Source organism: Lycorma delicatula, chromosome 9 (genome assembly GCF_047948215.1).
Source record: "Lycorma delicatula isolate Av1 chromosome 9, ASM4794821v1, whole genome shotgun sequence".
NCBI classification, from domain to species: Eukaryota; Metazoa; Arthropoda; class Insecta; order Hemiptera; family Fulgoridae; genus Lycorma; species Lycorma delicatula.
Genome location: NC_134463.1, coordinates 41,349,243 through 41,374,414, shown reverse-complemented (window position 1 = coordinate 41,374,414; position 25,172 = coordinate 41,349,243). Strand labels below are relative to the sequence as shown.

The 25,172-nt window shown below is 30.6% G+C and overlaps 1 protein-coding gene across 1 annotated transcript; it reads right to left on the bottom strand.

Moving 5' to 3' along the window:
- Nucleotides 1-1,020: 1,020 nt before the first annotated feature.
- LOC142330644 (uncharacterized) lies at nucleotides 1,021-24,595 on the bottom strand. Its single transcript, XM_075376089.1, has 5 exons — nucleotides 24,539-24,595; nucleotides 16,084-16,256; nucleotides 12,890-13,017; nucleotides 4,552-4,803; nucleotides 1,021-1,097 (listed from the first exon to the last, which is right to left on the bottom strand). Exons 1-5 carry the CDS (start codon nucleotides 24,593-24,595, stop codon nucleotides 1,021-1,023), a joined length of 687 nt encoding a protein of 228 aa, XP_075232204.1.
- Between the last annotated feature and the right edge of the window lie 577 nt (nucleotides 24,596-25,172).

Genomic DNA, 25,172 nt, shown 5'->3' with positions numbered 1-25,172 from the left:
TATAGCGTAATATATTATGCTCTAATCAGTTTACTAGTCTTATAGTTCTAAATTAATTAAAAAATGAAGTGGACAATTTATGATTAGATATAGTTGTAGTTTTGTGAATAACAGAATAATTAACACAAAATCAAGTGCAGGAGCAGTAAAAACAAGAGTAACAATATAAGACAAGCATGGCCAGATTTAGGAAAGGGCCACATGGGCTTGGGAGCAGGTCGGTAAATTTGGGTAAAAATGTGGATTTTGTTCAGAAAATAAAATATGGAAAACATGTTTTTTTCAAAGTAGTCTAAAACATGATAAGTGCAGCAATTCAGTTGTAGCACAACATTGTCATTTGCCAGACAAGCATGTGAAGTCAATAAGAGTATGATCAGCTATAGTAATTTTTTTTTTTAATCTTGGCGCCATAGACAGAGGGTGATGCTGTCTTGCATGCATTTGTGCTTGCGCCTGTGTGAGCCACTATTTCGAGAATCATCACTTACATTGGACAAAATGAACAAAATGAATGAATTAAAAAATAAAAATTTTAAATTAAAAAAAAAAAATTACAATATAGAAAGGTTATTAGAAAATTATGGGTATATTAGTAGCGATGAAGGGACAAATAAGGTATAAAGACATAAGAATGATGAAGACAGAAAACTGCATAGCTAAGGAGATACTAAGTGTTATAAATGCATTCTAACTAATTCAATTTGAAAAAGTAATTAAATTAACAAAAGGGGAATTACAAATTAAATATTAAGGTGAAAGAATGTAGTTTATATGTGTTATGCAAGTGATAGTGTATATTGCAGCATATAATTAATATAATTAGATTGTACATGTAAAGGTTTCTCTTTTTGCAACAATGTGAAAGCTAGTTTGTATTTTTTGAACTGCAGTAGGAATTTGGTGTTAATGGATCAAGTGACATACATACTTTTTGTGAAATTATAAATTTGAAAAGTTTATGATTAAAATACTAACCTTAAATAATAATTCAGGAAAAAATTATAAGTACGGAAGACATCATCGCGCTATGTACAATGAGTCATTGAAGTCTTGACGATTGAGCGAATTCATCAATTGTTCGTTCTGGCTACGTACTGAAACAAATAATTGTTGTTATTGGGGATTTGTTAAGGACCATAATATTGCCTATTTTATATGTGCCAACCATATAAAAAAATGTTTATTACTGTCATTCATAAATTCTGTTTTAACCATTCAAAAACTTTGTTTAAGAATATTCTCGTACTCTAAAATTACTGTTCAGTATTGACTCAGGTGTTAGTTAAGTTACAGAAATGTATCGACCATTTTTTTTATCTATTATCAGTTAATTTAAACAATTAGAATATTTATGATTAGTTTTACATGCAACCAATTTTTTTTCAGCCGTTAAACAGCACCTCACCATGTATCTCAATTTATTATTATGTACCGATCAGAATAAAAAACTTATTTATCATTACTCTAACCCTATATTTTGTGGTTCATAGTTGTACAGGTGATTCAAAGAAACGGGAAATTTTGAAAGTTGTGTTGGTAGCCGTGGGCGATTGGTACCACTTGATAAGTGGCGCCAGCCTCTCTAACCTAACCTGCCATTTAGTTGTCATGGATCCTTGGAGTGGTGCGCAACGTAGATTTGCTATCAAAGCGTTTTACAAAAACAATGACAGTGTGGAGGGAGCGCGTAGAGAATTTCGCTGTCATTTTAATCTGGGACAGCATCAGCACATGCAATCAAAACATGGATCTCTAATTTTGAGGAAACTGGTTCGGCAATGAAAAAGAAACCTCCAGGCCGTGAGCGAACCGTCCGTACACCACAGAATGTTCAAGCTTTACAAGATGCTGTCACACGAAGTCCACATCGGTCAATCCGTCGTCTCTCAGCATCTTTACAATTGCATAGTTCAAGTGTTCGAAGAATGTTAGTGAAGGACTTGCAATACGATCCATACAAGTTGCAGATCGTCCAGGAACTGAAACCGAACGATGCAGTTGTGTGCGAGCACAATTCTGTAATGTAATGCTTCAGAAGATAAATGATAACGAAGAGTTTGTTCACGAACTGTGGATGTCAGACGAATTGCATTTCCACCTCAGTGGATTTGTTAACAAGCAAAATTTCAGATACTGGGCACAAGATAATCCTACGCAGCTGCACCAGCGTCCGTTGCACAGCCAGAAAGTGACCGTGTAGTGTGCTATGTCATGTTACAGTGTTATTGGCCCTTATTTTTTTGAGGATGACAACGGTCTTGCGATTACAGTGACGTCGGCTCGTTACGTAGCCATGCTTGAAACCTTTGTTGTGGAACAACAAAAGAGATTTCCACCGATTCTTAACACAGCCTGGTTTCAACAAGACGGAGCAACGTCACATACTGCATGAATATTGATGGCAGCTGTACGCCGATTGTTTGGACAACGTGTCATTTCACGAAATGGTGACATTAGATGGCCTCCCAGATCGCCTGATCTCTCAGCTTGCGATTGCTTTTTGTGGGGTCACCTTAAAAGCAAAGTGTTCCACAGTAGACCTGCTACAACGGAAGAACTGAAGGCAAAGATCCGAGAAGCAATTGCGGAAATTCCAGTTGAGATGTTACGTCAAACCATGAACAATTTAACGAAGAGACTTCGTGAGTGTTTACGTAGAAGAGGAGGTCACCTGCAAGATGTCATCTTTAAAAAATATACTAAAAATTATGTATCCTAAAATGGCAACATTTGTACAATTACATGAAACAAAATTCATTTTCTAAAAAAAATTTTTCATTAACGTTATTTAATTTTTTAAATTTCCCGTTTCTTTGAATCACTCTGTATATAATTTTCTTCTCATCTTAATGTAGCCTTCTACCATTCTCTGATGGCTTGCAGTCAAAATTTTCCAACTTCAGCAGGTAAGTTTTTCATCCAAATATAAAATCTTGCTGTTAAATCATGAAATTCCGAAGGAATGAATCTCCAGATTCTATCTTCCTAGCGATGTCTGCAGACTTCCGTAGTTACCCATTTGGTACTGAAGATAGCTATGACCTATCAGTAAATCTAAATGTAGGTCAAATTTCTTCCTACCCAAACTACAAAGCAATCTTAATAAAGTAGTTTAACACATTGACTGTCCAAATCAAGAAAAGGTTTTCCTTGACCAAACGTTTCTTCTTTTTTCCATAATCTATCGACACTTTACTATGACTGAAAGATATTTCGTAGTATAAGCTATTGGACTGATCAGAGAGGCTTTTGTACTTTGATCAGAAAAACAGTTTGCCGGGCTAGATATTCACTAAATTCTTATACATTTGTATCGTCAGTTCATTAAGGGATGTAAGAGAATTAATTCTGGCTAAAAGTGTAGATATTTTTAAATAGTTCAAACTGAATGCTTCTGTTACTACGTATTGGAATTCTGATAATGTTGATCAGTTTGAGTGAGATCAGAGAAGTCTTACTGTTGAATTATAACTACACTCCCTTTTTATTGTTAAGCAGTGATTTCGTTCTATTGGATTAAATGAGTGACAAAATCTCCGACTTATATACAAGTTATTTAATTAATTCAAAACATAAGTTGATATGGTTATTGTTTTTATTTATCAAAAGTTTAATATTCAAAAAAGGTACGAATTATTAAAAATAATACTGGTTCTTTGAAAATAAATAAATAATATATTTATAAAATAGCCAGTTTGGTCTTAAATCTGCAACCACGGATACCTTGCATAGTGTACTGACCTGGCCATTGAGATGGTTACGGATTAAAGTAAAAGCACTCTACATATTCTCTGAGAGAAAAATAGGTACTTATGTATTAACGCCACCGTAGCTACAGCTTTATTTAAAAACAAAGTATTCAATCGGATTTCGGTGGAAAATGAACAGTCTCTTTATTAATTTTAATAAATGGTTATTTATTTATATTTATTTATTTTATAAATATAATTTAACCTACGCTCGCTTCGCTTGCTAACCTTGATTGATTAACACCGTAATTTTTTGAGTATTTATTTAATAAATTCAGTAATTATTGCAATTATTTATTATTTAAATAATCAAAACACTCCTGTTAATTAGTCAAGGTTAGCGAGCGTAGGTTAAGTTTGGTTAGATTATATTTTCATGTTTACGTATTATTTACTATTATCTATTTTTACTTAAGGGTAGATTGCTCTTTATTGGCGCATTAGTGCAACTTCTGCTGCAGTGGTGTTAATACGTAAGTACCGAAAAATATTCTTTTTATTTACACTTATTTTACATTAAATCAATAAAGTCTGGGCAACTTTCACTAATTTTCAAACTAGACCAATATTTATTTGGCAATACAACAAGGAAAATGTCAGTATCTGATGAATTATTAAGACAAATTTTCTAAATGGTCAAACGGATGGACACATGTACTAATTCAATAATTGACTTACATTTTAAGTACATTGTGACATGTAACTTGTAAAATAATTATAAAAGATTAATTTTTATTCAATTTCCTAGTTTTTGTATAAGATATGTCAGATTTTACATTGATATTTTTATATAACATACCCATTTGATCGATGATAGGTGCCATGCGTAATGTTATACCGACTAACAACATACAAGTCAATAGCAAAAATCCTGCAGTTATTATGATTGTCCATCGAGCTCTTTTTGGAAGATCTTCTGGGTCTACCATCTTTACTTTTGTTTCTAGTGGTCCTTGGTACGCCGGTCTTTTCTTTCTTCTTTTCCTCCGAGGTTTTTCACAACCTTCTTCCATATCTAATGTTACATAACGATCATCCATACCGGTCATACGCCTGAAAAAGTAACTATCATAAGTTTAATTTGTACATAAGTTATTATTAATGGTCTACTAAATAGAGACAATGTATTTAGTGCATTTTGTTTAATAGTAGGAGTCTGTCAGTTTTTCTGGTAGACAGATCTTTTACATGCTAATGTGTATTGGTATGATTGGCTCAGCAAAGAAAGAAATGGGAAACCACTTCACTTTTTTCTTAGCAAGCCTGACATGGGGTGTTTGTTATCTTGAGAATGTCTAAGCTAGTTACTGATGAGTGTGTTTAATATCAGGACGCCTACAACCTGTTTGGTTATTGCACCTTATGTACACAAGAATATTAAATTGCTATTATTTTTTGTAAATTTGATTATACAAGGGAAGATGTTCTTGACAGTTTGGTCAGCCAGATAGTGCTAGCGGTTAAGCGAATTAGGAATGGTAGGGCTGTAGGTCCTGGAGATCTACTTGTAGAATTAATAAAGAACGCTCTGACTGCAGTTTTAGAAACTATCTTGAAGTTGTTTAATGATTGTATCAATGGAGGAGATATCCTAAATGAATGGGGATTTGATTACTTAATTTGAATTGCAACCCTGTATAAGTATGCAGGGCTGCAAAATTGATTGTGAGAATTAAAGAAGTAAAAGTGTGACACCTTACATATCCAGATTGTACAGAAAGGTTCTAAAGTCTAAACTGAGGAGGCAGTTTTTTTCAACTCGGAAGAGCATAATGGGTTTAGGGCCAAAAGGTCATGCATTGATAATATTTTTTTTGTTTGAAACAATTAGCAGAAAATTGTATTGAATATGAGGACTTACATATTATTTTTTGACCCAAGCAAAGCATATGACAGCACCCCTGTAAATGAGAAAGTGATGAAGGAATTGAGTATTGATGTTATATACAGTTACATATTATTTTTTGACCCAAGCAAAGCATATGACAGCACCCCTGTAAATGAGAAAGTGATGAAGGAATTGAGTATTGATGTTATATACATAATCCAGTTAAAAGCTTGTATAAAAGTACAAACAGCATAGTAAATATAGTTTAATATTTTTCAGAAGGTCTCAGAGTAAATACAGATAAAAGGGTAAAAGACAAGGGTATTACTTATACTCAACTCTTTTTAGAACTATTTGAATAGAGTTTTAAATTATTGATTTAATAATAACATAATAACTTAAGACTGTTCCTTTATACAGGTTTGAATTTTTTTTAAATTATTTTTATTATTTTTTATGAGTTCAAAACATCAATATAAACTATTTTTTAATTATTTTTCATAAGAAAGTAATTAAGTAAATAAGAATGAGGGTAAACATAATTTTCAACTAGACGGGAAGTAAAAATTTTAATGTCAATTCAATTATTATAAAAGTTCTCTTTGTAATACCATTGCTTTTTTCATATTTAATTTTGTTAATTTGTTATTTATCTTTTTTATCAGTGAATATCATCAGCAGTATAAATCAATTTTTTTATTTGCATTAAAGAAAAAAAGACTTATAAATTCTTTTTTCCAGACTGTGGTGTTTCTATAGGGTTTGATGGACACATTTTTAATATCCTGTGCCTCATTTCTTACTGGTTTTGGAGGAAGTTGTCTTGAACAACAATATTAATTAGTATGTCGTCTGGCAAGGAAGTCTGCTTGAAATAACACCTAAGAAATAGTTTTTACTTTATATTTAAATATTATTTCACTTCATTAATAACAAAGCTTGATTGAATTTTATATTATTTACCTTACATCACTATTTCATTTTGAAGATTTATACATTTCAAATATATATTATAGTTCTTGAGTGTACATCATATTTTGTTTTGAAGTTTGTTAATTTTCCTAGAAATTTTTTCTTGTTAGTCAGTGAATAGGTATATGATATCAATTTTTAATATTTTATTGGAAAAATTTATTTCTTTTTAAGAAGTGATTTGTGATTATGTATTTTGGACGTAATTGAGATTGATCCTTTTCTTTCTAATTAATGTAAATAAACAACTGTCACGTTCTTTATACTCACTAAACAAAGATATTGTATTATGTTAGCTTATTAAACCAGCTGATGTTGCATATTTTAAATTAATGTATTGTTCACTATGACTTTAGTTTCTAATATACATGTATAAACATGTTTTCCCATACAAACTTATAAAACATGTATTTTTTTTTGTCTTCAGTCATTTGACTGGTTTGATGCAGCTCTCCAAGATTCCCTATCTAGTGCTAGTCGTTTCATTTCAGTATACCCTCTACATCCTACATCCCTAACAATTTGTTTTACATATTCCAAACGTGGCCTGCCTACACAATTTTTTCCTTCTACCTGTCCTTCCAATATTAAAGCGACTATTCCAGGATGCCTTAGTATGTGGTCTATAAGTCTGTCTCTTCTTTTAACTATATTTTTCCAAATGCTTCTTTCTTCATCTATTTGCCGCAATACCTCTTCATTTGTCACTTTATCCACCCATCTGATTTTTAACATTCTCCTATAGCACCGCATTTCAAAAGCTTCTAATCTTTTCTTCTCAGATACTCCGATTGTCCAAGCTTCACTTCCATATAAAGCGACACTCCAAACATACTTTCAAAAATTTTTACCTGACATTTAAATTAATTTTTGATGTAAACAAATTATATTTCTTACTGAAAGCTCGTTTCGCTTGTGCTATTCTGCATTTTATATCGCTGCTGCTTTGTCCATCTTTAGTAATTCTACTTCCCAAATAACAAAATTCTTCTACCTCCATAATCTTTTCTCCTCCTATTTTCACATTCAGCGGTCCATCTTTGTTATTTCTACTACATTTCATTACTTTTGTTTTGTTCTTGTTTATTTTCATGAGATAGTTCTTGCGTAGGACTTCATCTATGCCGTTCATTGTTTCTTCTAAATCCTTTTTACTCTCGGCTAGAATTACTATATCATCAGCAAATCGTAGCATCTTTATCTTTTCACCTTGTACTGTTACTCCGAATCTAAATTGTTCTTTAACATCATTAACTGCTAGTTCCATGTAAAGATTAAAAAGTAACGGAGATAGGGAACATCCTTGTCGGACTCCCTTTCTTATTAGGGCTTCTTTCTTATGTTCTTCAATTGTTATTGTTGCTGTTTGGTTCCTGTACATGTTAGCAATTGTTCTTCTATCTCTGTATTTGAACCCTAATTTTTTTAAAATGCTGAACATTTTATTCCAGTCTACGTTATCGAATGCCTTTTCTAGGTCTATAAACGCCAAGTATGTTGATTTGTTTTTCTTTAATCTTCCTTCTACTATTAATCTGAGGCCTAAAATTGCTTCCCTTGTCCCTATACTTTCCCTGAAACCAAATTGGTCTTCTCCTAACACTTCTTCCACTCTCCTCTCAATTCTTCTGTATAGAATTCTAGTTCAGATTTTTGATGCATGACTAGTTAAACTAATTGTTCTGTATTCTTCACATTTATCTGCCCCTGCTTTCTTTGGTATCATGACTATAACACTTTTTTTGAAGTCTGACGGAACTTCCCCTTTTTCATAAATATTATACACCAGTTTGTATAATCTATCAATCGCTTCCTCACCTGCACTGCGCAGTAATTCTACAGGTATTCCGTCTATTCCAGGAGCATTTCTGACATTTAAATCTTTTAATGCTCTCTTAAATTCAGATCTCAGTATTGTTTCTCCCATTTCATCCTCCTCAACTTCCTCTTCTTCCTCTATAACACCTTTTTCTAATTTCCTCCGTATAACTCTTCAATATATTCCACCCATCTATCGACTTTACCTTTCGTATTATACCATCTTTGGTATAAAGATGGTGTACCATCTTTGTTTAACACATTATTAGAGTTTAATTTATGTACCCCAAAATTTTCCTTGACTTTCCTGTATGCTCCGTCTATTTTACCAATGTTCATTTCTCTTTCCACTTCTGAACACTTTTCTTTAATCCACTCTTCTTTCGCCAGTTTGCACTTCCTGTTTATAGCATTTCTTAATTGCTGATAGTTCCTTTTACTTTCTTCATCACTAGCATTCTTATATTTTCTACGTTCATCCATCAGCTGCAATATATCGTCTGAAACCCAAGTTTTTCTACCAGTTCTCTTTATTCCGCCTAAGTTTGCTTCTGCTGATTTAAGAATTTCCTTTTTAACATTCTCCCATTCTTCTTCTACATTTTCTACCTTATCTTTTTTACTCAGACCTCTTGCGATGTCCTCCTCAAAATTCTTCTTTACCTCCTCTTCCTCAAGCTTCTCTAAATTCCACCGATTCATCTGACACCTTTTCTTCAGGTTTTTAAACCCCAATCTACATTTCATTATCACCAAATTATGGTCGCTATCAATGTCTGCTCCAGGGTAAGTTTTGCAGTCAACAAGTTGATTTCTAAATCTTTGCTTAACCTTGATATAATATATCTGATACCTTGCAGTATCGCCTGGCTTTATCCAAGTGTATATTCTTCTACTATGATTTTTAAATTGGGTGTTGGCATTTACTAAATTATACTTCGTGAAAAACTCTATTAGTTGGCCCCCTCTTTGGTTCCTTTTGCCCAGCCCGTATTCACCCACTATATTTCCTTCCTTGCCTTTTCCAATGCTTGCATTCCAATCTCCAACTATTATTAAATTTTTATCTCCTTTTACATGTTTAATTGCTTCATCAATCTCTTTGTATACACATTCTATCATCATCATCATGGGCACTTGTAGGCATATAAACGTTAACAATCGTTGTCGGTTTAGGTTTTGATTTTACCCTTATTACAATGATTCTATCGCTATGCGTTTTGAAATATTCTACTCTCTTCCCTATCTTCTTGTTCATTTTGAAACCTACTCCTGCCTGCCCATTATTTGAAGCTGAGTTTATTATTGTAAAATCACCTGACCAAAAGTCGCCTTCCTCTTCCCACCAAACCTCACTAATTCCTACTACATCTACATTTGACCTATCCATTTCCATTTTAAATTTTCTAGCCTACCAACCTTTTTTAAATTTCTAACATTCCACGCTCCGACTCGTAGAATGTTATTTTTTAATTTTCTGGTAACCCCTTCCTTAGTAGTCCCCACATGGAGATCCGAACAGGGGACTAGTTTACCTCCAGAATATTTTACCAAGGAAGGCGCCTCTATCATTGCTATATGAAAATGCAGAGAGCCACATTTTCTTGGAAAAAAAAGCAGCTGTAGTTTTCCATTGCTTTCAGCTGCGCAGTACTCAGGGGACTGAGTAATGTTGATATGGCCGTTTAAGTCATCCTGACTCCCACCCCTAACAACTCCTGAAAGAGCTGCTGCCCTCTTTCAGGAATCATTCCTTAGTCTGGCTCTCAACAGATACCTCTCCGATATGGTTGCACCTTCGGTCCAGCTACTCTGTATCACTGAGCACTCAAGCCCCCTCACCAACGGCAAGGTCTCATGATTCATAGAGGAGGACATGTAATATTAATATAATTTTAAACTTAAACTAACCTCAATTAATATGAAATAATATAAAACAAAATGTAATAAAGTCAATAAAGATGATGTGACATTTAAGTGAATAAAAAGTATATTTAATGAAAATTTGAATTACCAGCAATTAATAATGAGATAGCTAACATAACTTAGGTATTGCACCGAACCAATATGGGATTTGTCTCTAGACATCTTAAGGGATAAGATGAGGGCCAACAGGTTATACCAGAGATTGGCACAGGCATACCATGCTGTCTCACTAGAAGCAGTGTTGGTTGTTGCTGGGATGCCACTGGTGGATCTCCTAGCAGAGGAGATATTTGAAATGTACCAGGGTATGGACAGGTCTGTGGCTAGGGTCTCCCTAATGGGCCATTGGTAGGAGAGATGGTGTAGTACACTAATGGGCTGATGGACTTTCAGGCTGATGAGAAATGGATCTCTAGGAAGTATGGAGAGATAGATTTTTGGACAGTCCAGTGGGTATCTGGCCATGGATCGTTCAACGCATACTTATATAAAAGAGAGATACGGGCATTGCCGGGGTGCCTATATTATAATCTTGAAGATGATTCTGTGCCCAAGATGGGCTCCAAATAGACTGTTTGGGGGAGAGATCTCTCTGAAGGAAATTATGAGCATTATGCTTAGCTCCAATGAAGGTTGGAGTCGTTATTCTCACTGGTTCCAGGAAGACTGTCTTCCTGTCCAAGAAAATGGAAGAAGAGGAACCAAGATAGGGTGGTGTTTAGTCTGAGAGTAGTGATGGAGGGCCAGCCCTCGGGGGTGGGTAGTGGGGGTCATATAGGATTGTTGCTGCTGGGTGTCCTCGGGGGACACTTCAAGCTGCTGCTTGAGGATGACACAGGTAGAACCTGAGACACTTGTGGAGATAATGTGGGGAGCCTGCTTAGGCGATCCCATCCTTATGCTGTGTGAGGGGGAGGGTTTTTAGTGGGTCCCTGCTTTGGCAGGAAACTCCACACACCCAGTAGTATGAGCTGCTGGGCATCTGGTTGCAGATTTTCCCTCCTCTGATGTAAAACAAAAAAAAAGTATTGCACCGAGGCTGTGATTATCGTACATTACAATAACTGAATGTGAAAATATTCATCAGCTGATGATTATATGTTAGTGGTAATCTTATTCATCAAGAAGTTGATGCAATACCATAAACAGGATAGAATAGCTAAGAGCTGTTCATGTTTATGGATAATAAAAAAAAAAATTGACCGTCATAATTTAAGATAGAATAAAAAAATTTAAAAGAATAATTTTTTTTTAATCGTGATGTAAAATTTGAAAAAAAATGATATAATTTATTGTTCTGATCTCATTAAGAGGGCCCAGAAAATTTATCTAGGGGGACTGGTTATAGCTTTCGGGAGTGTGATACATAGGTTCATAGGAGTTATGATGCTTCAGCATAATAAAATAGGGAATCAGTGAGAGATTCTTCATAGCCTTTCCACTCCAACTTCAACACACAAAAAATTAAATTGAGCTACCCAGAAAGAGATTATGTAACCAACCAATTATAGTGAGACACTGAGTCCAAGTATTTTGCTGGGGAGAGGAGGTAAGGATTTTCTTCCTTAAAGAGCAGTAACCTGGAAGGATGAAAATATGTATCATTTCAGTAACAGAAATGAGTATATCATTTACCTAGTTGAAACTGCTACAGAATGTAGCAAACTCCTCAAATCAAGGTAGTCAAAAGTCCTCATCAATTCCATTAAACTGCTGCAGAGGATAATAAACTCTGACACATAAAAGACACAGTGTTATCATGGGACTCTTCATGTAGGAAAATTTGCCTAGAGGTAGTGGTTCTGTGTCAATTGTGATTAGGATATACCAAAGCTACTCATGGACAAGTGATGTCAGCAGAGAGTGCATCACTGTGTGTGTTATGTGTCCGCCCACCACATCCTTGTGTACTGCATATGCTATATGGCAAGAATGTTCTAGACAGGGTATTATTATTTCTAAAAAATGAATGTACTTAATAAATTTAACCTGTCAAAATGTTGATATTGTTTTGTTATTCGTGTTTCATGTATTCCTAATTGTTGCATTTCTTTTACTGTTTCAATTTTACTCCTGCTACATTAGTTTTCATCATAGTTTTAAAATTCTATTTTGCTATTTTATTATAATATTTTAATATCTGAGAAGATATAATATCTCTTGTAATTATTTTAATCCAGGCGATGATAACGTAAAAGTGTATTTCGCCTCAAAAAAAGAAGTCTTCTACCTGATGACTAGTCTAGTCAAAGGGCTAATATTTCATGTTGGACAAATTAAAAAAAGTTCAGAAAAAAGTAACCTGATGCCTAATGGCACAACAGAATGAAAAAGAAAGAATCTCATTTCAAATATTCAGTTTCTACTCGATCTTACATTGATGCTCTTTACTAACCCATGAAATTTTGTTATTTACCTTAATTTTTTTTAAATTTTTATCCTGATTACATATAATGTAACTATATTTCATATATACATAAATTTAAAAAAAATTACATTTTATGATGCGAGTGACAACCGCCTGCACACATTTCTTCTGGGAATCCTTCCATATGGCAGAAATCTGTTTCTGCTGTAGGAGTTAAAACCATTGCGGATCCATCATCCCATTGTCGAACTTTACAGACTGCTGCTTTTTTTGTTCTTGCTCGTTTATGTCTATGATGATGGTGATGGTGATGATGATGGTGGTGGTGGTGGTGGTGTCTGTGATGCCTGTAACATTTTTATACCATAAATTTATGACAGCACAATAAGTATATATCAAATAAAGAGTTTCTGAGAAACAGTTGTATGATATAAAAATAATAAGTTATTTGGTGGAATTCCTTACTTTACTCTAGAAAGTCAAGTGCTGCAATTCTAGATTGAAAATCCAATTAATTTTTATTCAGGTAGTTACGCCTAAGAGGTAGTGTTCATACATATTAACTATTTATTTATTTCAAATATCTTGCAAGAAGAGGTCAGAAAGAAAATCTATTTTTCTTGAATTCAAATTGAAATTAAAAGTAAAATTGCATGTAATTATTATAAAGTACATAATGAAAATACTGTGATAAATAAATTTAAAGTATATAATAAAGCCACAGCCATAAAAGTTGTGAATTTAACAATCAACACGTTACTATTTTGTTTTTCTATATCTAAAGTAGACCCTTAAGGTATGTGTAAAGAAGACAGTGAGACAAAGTCTCTAAGTGGATAATAAAAATAAGATAGTCTACTACTATAAGTTACATTTTGTACTGATTAAGGAGATCAAAAATTTCTTTTAGTTATTTAATGTCGCTTCACAATTTTGCTGCAAGGGATTAGAACATAAAAATCATAACAATAGTTGACGTTTTGAACGATCATGAAATCACCCCTGAGTATAATAAAAACCTGTAGGAAGTAGGTGAATGTTGAATTGCAGTACTTCCACCTCAAAATATTCTTCTGTGTGTATAGTCAATTGCTAATGTGCAGATTTACTGTTAATAATTACCTGCTGCCAATTAAAATAAAAATTCAAAATAGAACTGTGATTGATTTGCACTGTTGATTTCCAATAGAGAAGTACTAAAATATTAATATAGTACAATAAATAGTTCAAATACTACTCTGTACAATGTAGTAGTTTTCTTTTTATTTAAATCTGATGTTGAAAATACATGAATGGAAATAAAATCACTGTTCTCTTTGTATAGCTATAATTTTTAATTAATTTAGGTCATAATATTTTTTTTTTTTTTTTTTTTTTAAATAAAATAAAATAGATCCAACTTTATTTAATTTGATCATTTGCAACCTTATGATAAAACAGAATTTTTTTTTCTTTTGATCTGACTCTAAGGTTCACACATTCACATATATATACTCGGACTTCTTTCATTTTTAAAAACTCTTCATCCTTTCACTCATCTTTCTTTTCATCTCATCACTCCAGTTACAATTTTGCTTTTTCTTTTTCTCTTCTGGAAATTCAGATTGATCTTCCTTTTTCTGAAAGTTAGTCTTCAGAATTCTGCTTTTTTGCTATATTGAGTATTTTCAAATACTAAAATTTTCCTCTTTTTCAAATTGTTTTATCTTTTTTAAATCTTTATGCATTTCTTCTGTTTTCTTAATTTATTGATAGTGTTTTGATATTTTAGATGGTGTATTTTTGTTAAATTTGATTTTTTATTATGGTGATTTCTCTTTCTGAAAATTTTTGTAAATTCTGCTCCATTTAGGTCTTCTGGAAGTACAAGTGTTGTTATATTCTTGTATTTTTTATGTTGATATTTCCATCTTCTCTATTCTAGCTTTCATCCATGTTTTTTTGTTGAAAGACCTTTAATGTTATAATTTCCTCTAGGTATTCCAATTTTTGAAATGATTAATTGTCTTTTCTTTTGAGATTTTGATTGTTTCATTTAGCTGTTTGAGAACCATGTTATTTTTTTTATAAGAAATTTAAAGCCTGATTTATTTAAATTTTAGCCTGATCTGTGTTAAGTTTAAGTGGTTAAGTTGTTTTTTGAATATATATATATATATTTTTTTTTTCTAAAGTCGATTTTTTCAAGACCCATATCACCTCTGTACTAATAAAATTATTCTATAAATAAAATAGACCAAACTTGATCCACCCAAGTATAGAAATGAATAAAATGACACTCTCCTTTTTTTCTATTTTTTCATATTATCTCTACAACGTGGCAACCTGCATCTTCAGTTGCAGATTTTTTCTATTTGTAAAAATCCTTGTGTTAAATTATACATATAAAACTCAAAATTAAAAATTAAAGTATAATAAATTAGAATATATATAAAAAATTAAAAATATAAAATATTAAAAAATTTATTAAAGGAAGTATAAAAATGTTAAAATTAAAAATTACATATAAAAATATGATATCAAGTATTAAAAAATTAAATAAAATACAATACACCACATGTGTTTGGCCAGCCAATACTATCAAAGAAGTTTATTTTTTAATTTTTTAAATTTTATGTTTTAATAGCTTTTGTAGAGATTGTATAAAAAAATAAAAATAAGGTGAGTGTCATTTTATTTTATTCAATTCTGTACTTGGATGGATAAAGTTGAATCTATTTTATTTATACAATATATATATTTATAAATATTAGCTTAGCTTAAAAAAGATACATACATATTTGTTAAACATAATAAAAGGAATATAAACGAATTGACAAGGTTTCTTTACTGGTTTTTATGTACTCTTAATGATGAGGGATGTACTGTTATAAATCTTTGGACATTAAAAATGAGGTGAGTTCCATCATATTAAATATAACTGGAGAGTAAATAAATAAATATATAACAAAATTGCACTGTGTAGCGGTGGTTAGCATGTCAGCTTTTGGGATATCCCTTGATTTCTAGCCACATCAGGCACTTATCACCTGTCGTTTTGTCCATTCCATTTTTCTTATTAAAATATCTGTATACTACATTTATGATTTGTAATACTGAAATAAAATTGACAAAAATTGATAAAATTGTTTTTAATCTATTTAAAAGTGATCAATATAGTAGATATATATATATATATATTTTAAATTAATTAAAATTTACAGTAGTAATAAAATTAAAATAGAAATAATAAAAGTAAAATTTAGTAATTAATTAAATTACAAAAGTAATATTAGTTAAACTTTAAAGTAATTGATTAATTAAAAAGTAATTTAAAAAAATAAGAATATATATTATATTAATATTTTAAGATAAATATTTGTACGATAACATAAAATATTAATATCGTAAGTTTAGTTACTGTTGCCATAATTATACTTTACCTGACATTGTCGTGGGGAGATGATGATGGTGCTACTGAATCAGATGGTTTTCTAATGTAGGTTTTACCTCCAGTAACACGATCCGCTTTAATTGCAACAACTTTAGAGTTAACTAGTGCAGCTAGTAATGACTCTAGTTGTACAACTCTCCAATATGGACCATCTTCTACCTGCTAACATCGACACGAGTAGTCAATACACTGTTACTTGTAATTAACCTATTAATAATTATAATCTGCAACTAATTTATTATTAATGAGTGTAATAAATTTATTAATTTATTACACTCTATAGTGTATTAATTTATTCCAATTTTCAATTTATCAGGATAATAGTATATTGCAAAGACAACAAATATGACATACTCCGATATAAATCAAATATATATGTTATAATTTTGTTTCATATTTAGTCTATTTTAGATGCAATTTAAGATGATTATAAACTAAGAATAATGTGCTGAATATTATTATTATTATTATTTGAAATCAAGATAATTTTAACAAGTAAGATTAAGATTTCATTCTTGTTTATTTAAATTTCTGCAAAAAACATTTCTTCCACTTGACATAAAAAAATAAATTATAAATAGTTAAAAAGACAAGAAAATTTATGATTTGACACTGTTAATAAAGTTTAAGATATTTAGTAATCATGTAAATAATAATTTAAGTAAATAGCAATAATAAAACTGGAAAGAGCATTTGCCAAGGGCTTTACTTTAATTTAATAATTATTTATGGATCTCCATACTCGACTTACTCCTATACAGAGTAATAATGGTAGTATATGTAATAAATTAATTCAAACTATTTCCCTGTATATCTCTTAACGGCTGTGACATATGTAAAGCACCCATGAAGTAAAAAAGACACCAGTAAGGGTTGCTTTCTGTAAGAAAAACAATGTTCATTATACAGTCAGCCCCCCTTTAGTGAACAGAGTGACTTCTATGACAAAATATCGCCTGGTATAAATCAGCTTTTTTGACTCAGTAAAAATGGTTGTCAGAAAGTTTATGATTCGAGATCGAGATATTGCTAGTAAAGTTTAAAATATTTAGAAATCATATTAAAATAATAATTTTAATTGTTCTAACAATATTTATATAAATTTTTTTTTTTACATAAACTAAACAATATTTCTCAATCGAGAAATACCATATTTTAAAATATAGAAACTATTCCACCACCCCTTGCAGTATTACACCTCATTAAGCTTGACATAGGATGTTTGTTATTCTTGAAAATGATTTTTAAAGCATTTTTCAACAGTGACTTGTAATGAATGCATATAAAAGGTGCTTCCAATCTTTATAATGCTTTAATTAATAACGAATAAAAATGTATCTGAATTTAAAAATGTTTTTTTTTTAAACCATTACATCCTACATTTTTGCCATTGAATTAAAATGCATTGATTTTTCATTCTATATTTTTGTTTTTTTAATGGATTAAATAAAGAGTGAAAATGCAATCTAAGAGTAATAAGGGAAATGAGAATAAAATAAACTGAAGTCAGTACAATGATTTATTGATCCAAACGGGTTTATCGTGATGCAACGTAAAGTTAACACAATCTAAATCCACATGCTACCATCTCTCACCTTTCCCGCTAATTCTTTTTTTAATTTCTTTAAACCTTAACAATGTTATCATTTTTTTTACGTAATCTTCTATACGTTTTACCTTTAATCTACCTTCGATACACAAGATTAAGAGTAATTGAAAGTCATTTTGAAAGAATGCTTGCCTCAAATTAGAGTCTTTTTTCTAATATTATTATTATTATTATCAACTAAAATACTATTCAAGTTGAAAATACATTCGGTGTAAACCTTTGACACTAACTTTCCTTCAATTAAGTTTAATTACAGCATAAATATCTCTCTTTTTCTTTTTAGCCTCCACTGTAAGGTATTACTACAGAGAATGATATGTATGAATGTAAATGAATTGTAGTCTTGTACAATCTTAGGTTGACCATTCCTGAGATGTGTGGTTAATTGAAACCCAACCACCAAAGATCATCCATGATCTAGTATTCAAATCCGTATAAAAGTAACTGCCTTTACTAGGATTTGAACCTTAGGACTCTCGACTTCAAAATCAGCTGATTTGCGATAACGAGTTAACCACTAGATCAGCCAGTGGGCTACGGCATAAATATGTTGATTCTGAAGTAAGACAGTTATTTAATCTTTTTCCTTTGAATAAATAAAGGAACTTATAACCCGTTCTATATTTACTTTCCTGGAAAGGAGAAGGAAGGTATGGTAATCACTCAAAAATTGGGTTTTTTTTTTTTTACATTTCTCGACGTTTCATGACTAGGAACCCAATAAATTAAAAAAAATGGGGTAATATTTGTACATAAATAAGTATGTTAGTGTGTTAACTCTATGTTGGTGCTTAATAATTTTTGACTGGATAAATTGATTTTGATGACATTTTGTACAAAGACTGAGTATAATGGGTAATTTGTAGGTAAAATTTTGGGATCAACAACTATAGACGGTAAGGGGGATTTTTTGTGGGTAAATTTTCTCAAAATTTTGCAACATAACTCCACTTTATATTAAGCTTAGTACATGCATGCATGCTTATTTTTACCAATTTTATAAATGATTTGCTTCAAAATTCCCCTTCCCCAAAAATCTTAAAAGCCATCTTTTTATTTATTGTATATTTTTAACCGAATTTTTGTAATATTTTCCTAGGCATAGTGTTTGTAGTGCAAAACCCCAAAAAATAAAATTTGGGAGCAATGTTGTGTGGAGGGAAGCTGATTAATGTATAAAAATATTGATTTTTTTTTAAAACTTTTTTTGTTTATTTAAACTTTTAATGTTATAAAAATTTAAATAATAAATTTTTAGTAATAATATTTTATCATAATTCAGCCCGACCAAAAGAAATCTTGGTAAGTTTTTAGTAAATTTCACAAGAAAGATATCTATTGTAATGGGTACCGTGATTCGACTTCTGGAATATTTCGACATATCTTTGCGTTTCACATCTCCTAGACCCCTAAACCACCGTCAGCTCAAAGGTTTATATGTAAATATAAACCTTTGAGCTGACTATATTTCACTTTTTTGTGGTTGATGATAACTGCCGTAATCCTGCGCCAACCACTTTCAAATTGTTCCTTAAAAATAACTCGTCCCAAAATCTTGGTCGAGTTCGTTAACTGCCAAAATCGAACCATGGTGGTGGGTTGAAAAAACAAAATATCGCTATAACTTTCTTATTAAGTAAAATATCAAATTCTTTAAAGTTACTATTATTTTTTGGATAGAGGCCTAAAACTTACCTAAGTAAAGTTATTGATATCACCAACCATTGGCCCTGGGGGTGAAAAAAATGGAGTTCTGAAAAATGGAGTGAGAAAAAATCATACCTCCCTTAGTAAGCACAGTATCGAATCGGTTTAAAGTGGTCGTTAGTCCTATAAACATTACCTAAAACTTTTGTCTGAATTTTTTTTTTTGTCTTCAGTCATTTGACTAGTTTGATGCAGCTCTCCAAGATTCCCTATCTAGTGCTAGTCGTTTCATTTCAGTATACCCTCTACATCCTACATCCCTAACAATTTGTTTTACATATTCCAAACGTGGCCTGCCTACACAATTTTTTCCTTCTACCTGCCCTTCCAATATTAAAGCGACTATTCCAGGATACCTTAGTATGTGGCCTATAAGTCTGTCTCTTCCTTAACTATATTTTTCCAAATGCTTCTTTCTTCATCTATTTGTCGTAATACCTCTTCATTTGTCACTTTATCCACCCATCTGATTTTTAACATTCTCCTATAGCACCACATTTCAAAAGCTTCTAATCTTTTCTTCTCAGATACTCCGATTGATTTTATATGGAAGTTTCACTTCCATATAAAGCGACACTCCAAACATATACTTTCAAAAATCTTTTCATGACATTTAAATTAATTTTTGATGTAAACAAACTATATTTCTTAGAGTAGAGAAATAAAAAAAAATATTTTGGAAGGTGATTTTAAAAGTGGAGCAGGGAGCAGAAAACATAAAAAATGCTATTTTTTTTGCATTTTTACACTTTTTTGTTTATTTAAACATTTATTGTTAATTTTATAATAAAACTTCATCATAAATTACTCCCATCCAAAAAAAGAAATCATAGGTAATTTTTTTCATGAATTTTATTTTTTCACTATATAAGATAAATGACTATCCAGGAAAATATCCAGGATATAATTCCAGGAAAATATTACATACAATTCTGTTGTAAGTTTTTTTTAAATTTTTATTTTGTAACGTTGCTCTGATCCTCTTTCGTTCGATTCTTTCCGATAAATGTCGGAGTAGTTCCTCTTTTACATTCACGGAGTAGCATTTCTATCTATTTCTGATTGATCTATATATTATTATGTACCATCAGAATAAAAAATTTGTTTATTTATAAATTATTTGAGAGGTCAGCAAGGATCTACGAGAATGTCACTAAAAGTATCGTACTAAAAAATGGATTTAAAAAAATAAAAAGCATTTTTATCTATATTTATCTGCTGATAAACACATTTTCGTTTTATAATAAGCGACCAGTAATTTTTCATTGAACTAATCAGTTATGAATTCATTCAAGTTGGCCTACTACGGAGTATGATTTCCAGTGATTCGATAATATTTTGGTTCGTTTCAGCGTTTATTTCAGTATGAAACGTTTCTTTTAGTATGAATATATATCGCCATTGTTATTAAATTATATTTGTTACTAAATAAGTTATACAGTACAGTTATAGAGTTATAGAGTACAGTATTAAGTTATAGTTTATTATAAGTTATAGAGAAACATAAAATTTATAAAATACCACATTTTATTTTTTAAAGAGTAACATTTATTTGATAATGGTTGTTATAAGACAAAATTTCAGAACTTTTTTCTTCATTTATTACAGTACGCTTAAAATGTAATTAAGGAACATAGAACAGCAACTGCTACTTTCTTATCCATTATACAGTATATTTAGTACGTTATGTTATATATGTCGAGGAAAAGTAAAAAAGCTAACAACAAAGTTGCAATATTTTTCAATGCAATTATTATTTATTCTTATAGAGTGGAAAAATAATTATAAATTCAAAAATTAACCTAAATTTTTTTTTTTGGGATGGAAGAACTTTTTCAGTTTTTAAAAACTAAAAAATAAGTTTTTAAAGTTCTGCTCCTCCACCTCCAAAATCATCTTCCAATATTTTTCTACGTTTACTATGTTAAATGGAAGAAACTAACAAAAATCCACAAAAATGTACAAACAATAAAAGTTACCTAAGATTTATTCTTAGGAGGTGGGGGATGAATTATGATGAAATTTTATTGTAATATTATTACTAAAGGTTTATTAACAGTAGTAAAAGTTTAAAAAAAGCTCCAAAAAAATGTTGAAAAAATTAAAAATCGATATTTTTAAACTTTGATTGGCTCCCCCACCCACAATAATTCCTCCTGAAATATTTTTTTTTGGGTTCTTGTGCTACTTCTTTCTCTAGGAATACATTAAAAAAAGCAGTTAAAAAATATACAAAAAATAAAAAGGTAGCTTTTTGATTTTTAGGAAAAGGGTAATTTTGGGAAAAATTAAAAAAAAATATATGTTAAGCATGCGTGCATGTACTGAGCTTAATATTAAGTGGGGTTATATATGCAAAATTATTAGAAAATTAACTACCGAAAAATCTTCCCACTCCCTGCAGATAATGACCCCCAAAAGTTTACCAACAAATTTTCCAATACACACGAATCTGTTCAAAATTTGATCATAATCGGTTTATCCAGTCAAAAGTTATTAAGCTTCAAACACACCAACACACATACATACATACATATGAACATTACACACCTATTTTTTTTTGGATTTCCTGGGTCATGAAGTATTGAGAAATGCAAAAAAGCCATATCACATTTTTTGACTGATTACCATACTTTCCTTCTTGCAACATAACTCTAGAGCTATGATGCCAGTAAAGTAAAAATGACTTGCCTTCCTCTACTTTTTGAGTTTATTGAAGTGTGCTTAAATTCAAAAATATTCTAATTTATTTTGTAATGTTCTGTACAAATGTGGTGCATGGTACCCTACATATTGTATGTGCTTTGAATTTTACTCAACTTATTATTTCTAGACTGTTATTAGGGTGAAACAGTTTTAAAAACTTGAGTGGTGTGTATAAGTTTACATTAAAGGCAATAAATCCCCCAACTACAAAAATAGGAAGTTCTATAAATCTTTCTAACTTTTTGCTATCCCAATCTATTTACGCTACAACATTATTTTCTATAAATAAATTTCTATCTGGACAATTATGGTTTTTTAACTTTTATCATTTAATTTAAAATTTTAATCATATCTATATTTATTAATTTACTTCTTTATTTCTTTGGTAATTAAAAATTAACAGGAATAACTTAAAAACTTAAACTAAATGATCAATAAAAGTACATAGATTACAATCAAAATTGTTTTTAAAAGATAAAGTTGTGCTGAGACTAGGATCTGCAGAGTATATAATTCTGAAATTATATATTTTAATAAAAGAGAAAAAAAATTTTGGTCCAATTTGACTCCCTTGATTAAATGATATTTATCCTAAAAATTTTGTAGTATTAAAATCTACAATAAAAAAAAAAATACATTTTAGGTTTGCTTTACTCTCTTGACCAAATAATGATTTTTACATCAAGATTTTACTTGCATAATTGCTAAAAAAAAATGTGAGTCCCTTTGATCCCCTTGCACAAGAGATACTTCATATAACATTTTTAATGACTGCATGACTAGAAAAACCGGATAACTTATCAGAAATTATAAAAAAAAGAAGATTTTTAAAATTTTGTCAGATACCACAGGAACTCCTTTTTCAGAAAAGTTACCATGTCCTCGATATTACGATTAGATGCAATTGGATTTTTAATCTTGAAAATTAAAGCTAAAAAAATAATATTTTAAGTAAAAATTCATTCAGCCCCTTGTTTTTTTGGGGTTTAAAAGTGTATTTATTGAAATAAATATACTTAATTTATTCTGCTCATTCTGGTACAATGTTGTTCTATAAGGCTACCAAAATTGTAGTTTATTAAAAAAAAAATTATGGGTACAGTGATGTCCCCTTGTATGATGGGGTTAAAAGTCAAACCTGGAATATATAGCCTATATATTTCCAAATTTTAACTTTTGTAGTCAACGAGTTTTCTAGATATACGGTAAAACCTGTTTAGAAATAATATTAAATGTCTACCATTCGAAATTAGATTAACTTAATACTTTGAAATACTAAATAACTTAATAAGTACTTCCAATGTACTAAAACTCAATTTTCTACACCATTAATTAATTCATTCATTCATTATGTTCAGCCAATGGGGCAGGTCTTGCCATGGCTGCTCCCCACTTGTTCCTGTCCTGTGCAAGTGTTTTTGTTTCCATATATTTTCCTCTTTCCACAACCCATCAATCAACTGAAATCTCCTTCTTTCCCTTTCTCTCTTTCCATTTACCAACCCTTAAACTGTATCTTCTAACGGTTTAAAATAACGTTTAACGTTTAAAAAATAACAAAATTTGCAAAAAAAAATGTTTTGCAAAATTGCATCTCCACCCCAAAAATGGCGTTGTAGTTTTATACTATGTTGTAACGTCACAGGTGAGCGGTAGAGTTAAATAAATGAATAATATTTAGTGTAAAAAAGCAACTCGGTCTGCCTGGGTCTCGAACAACAATCGCCCGGTTACTCGGTTCCTAGTGCGTTAAGCCTCGCGGCTACACCAGTTGCCGACCATACGAGCGAAAATTTATTCTATGTAAGTTGTGAAATTAAATTAGTTTACTTTGTTCCGACCATCGCCGCTAGTACCGCTACCCACGCGAATTAAATACGGTATGCGCGCGAGTTTTAGTTAAGAATCATTAAATTAAATAAACGAAAAAATATTATATTTAAATAAAATTATAAATTAAGTTGTTTATGTAAGCCTTGCATCAGAAAAAAATGTGTTGTCAGCTTTTTTTTTTTTTGACTCACTCTTGTTCTACTTGTGTTTATTCATTTTTAAGATACTTTGTATTTTTTTTAAATTACTCATTTTTTTGTAATTCAGTAAATAAAATCAGCATGACGTTGAGGAGCTAAGTGCTAGTTTGTTTGTTTAATAATAATAAAAAAAACTTTTATAATGAAAAATATAGAAAACTTGTCCATTATAAAAATTTCTCATTCGACTTTGGCCGGTTTTTAAGAAATTTATACAGAAAAACTTCAGTAACCATAATTTCATACTAAGTTTCTGTATCCATTGAAAATTCATTATAATCGTTAATGAAATGATTTAATCTAGTACTATCGGAATTTTCACTTTTCATAATATGAATGCTTAGCGATATTATTAACATTTAAAACTATAAATTAAACTAACATACCTGAGCTTCCAAGTCGGTGTCAGTTGAAACCGCTTTGTCTGCCATGTCAGGACACATAGTGTCTCGGATAGATCACGAAGTGTTAATTATTCTTAAGCTAGTGTTATACCATATGCGTTTAGGTGTTATTCTCGAAAAATTTGTTTCTATTTGAAAGTCTTTCGTCGATCGGAGATTTTCTTCGGCACTTTTTATTTTTAACCCGCACATATTTTATTTTTCTAAATATTATTATTATTATAAATTTATGTACATTTTCTTAATGTTAGATTGTTATTATTTATTATCTTAATAAAACTGTTTTACACGGGCGGATATAAAAAAAGGCTTCTTAAATATAAAATTAAATTTTTATCTTCAATTTTATATAAAATTGCAATTTTTATAAATTCTTTTGCACTACAAAAATAAATGCTAGACATTATATACAAATTTTTACCCGATTTATTAATTTATGAAAAGAAAATTAATTTTATTACGCACATCTATTAAGAAAACATTACGAATATTTATAAAATCAAGAAAATTTAATTTTATAAAATTATAATAAAATAAACAAAAAAATGTTATTCGTAGTACTTTTTAATTTTTTTATAAACAAAAAAATAATATATTTTAACGTAAAAATATTTCT

Bases quoted from the DNA above. Each gene is read 5' to 3' on its own strand.
- LOC142330644 (XM_075376089.1), bottom strand. From the start codon at position 24,595: ATGTGTCCTGACATGGCAGACAAAGCGGTTTCAACTGACACCGACTTG. The intron at 13,018-16,083 runs AAGTATAATTAT...GGTATAAAAATG, and splicing joins CCCCACGACAATGTCAGGTA to TTACAGGCATCACAGACACC. The intron at 4,804-12,889 runs CAATGGTTTTAA...ACTTTTTCAGGC, and splicing joins ACAATGGGATGATGGATCCG to GTATGACCGGTATGGATGAT.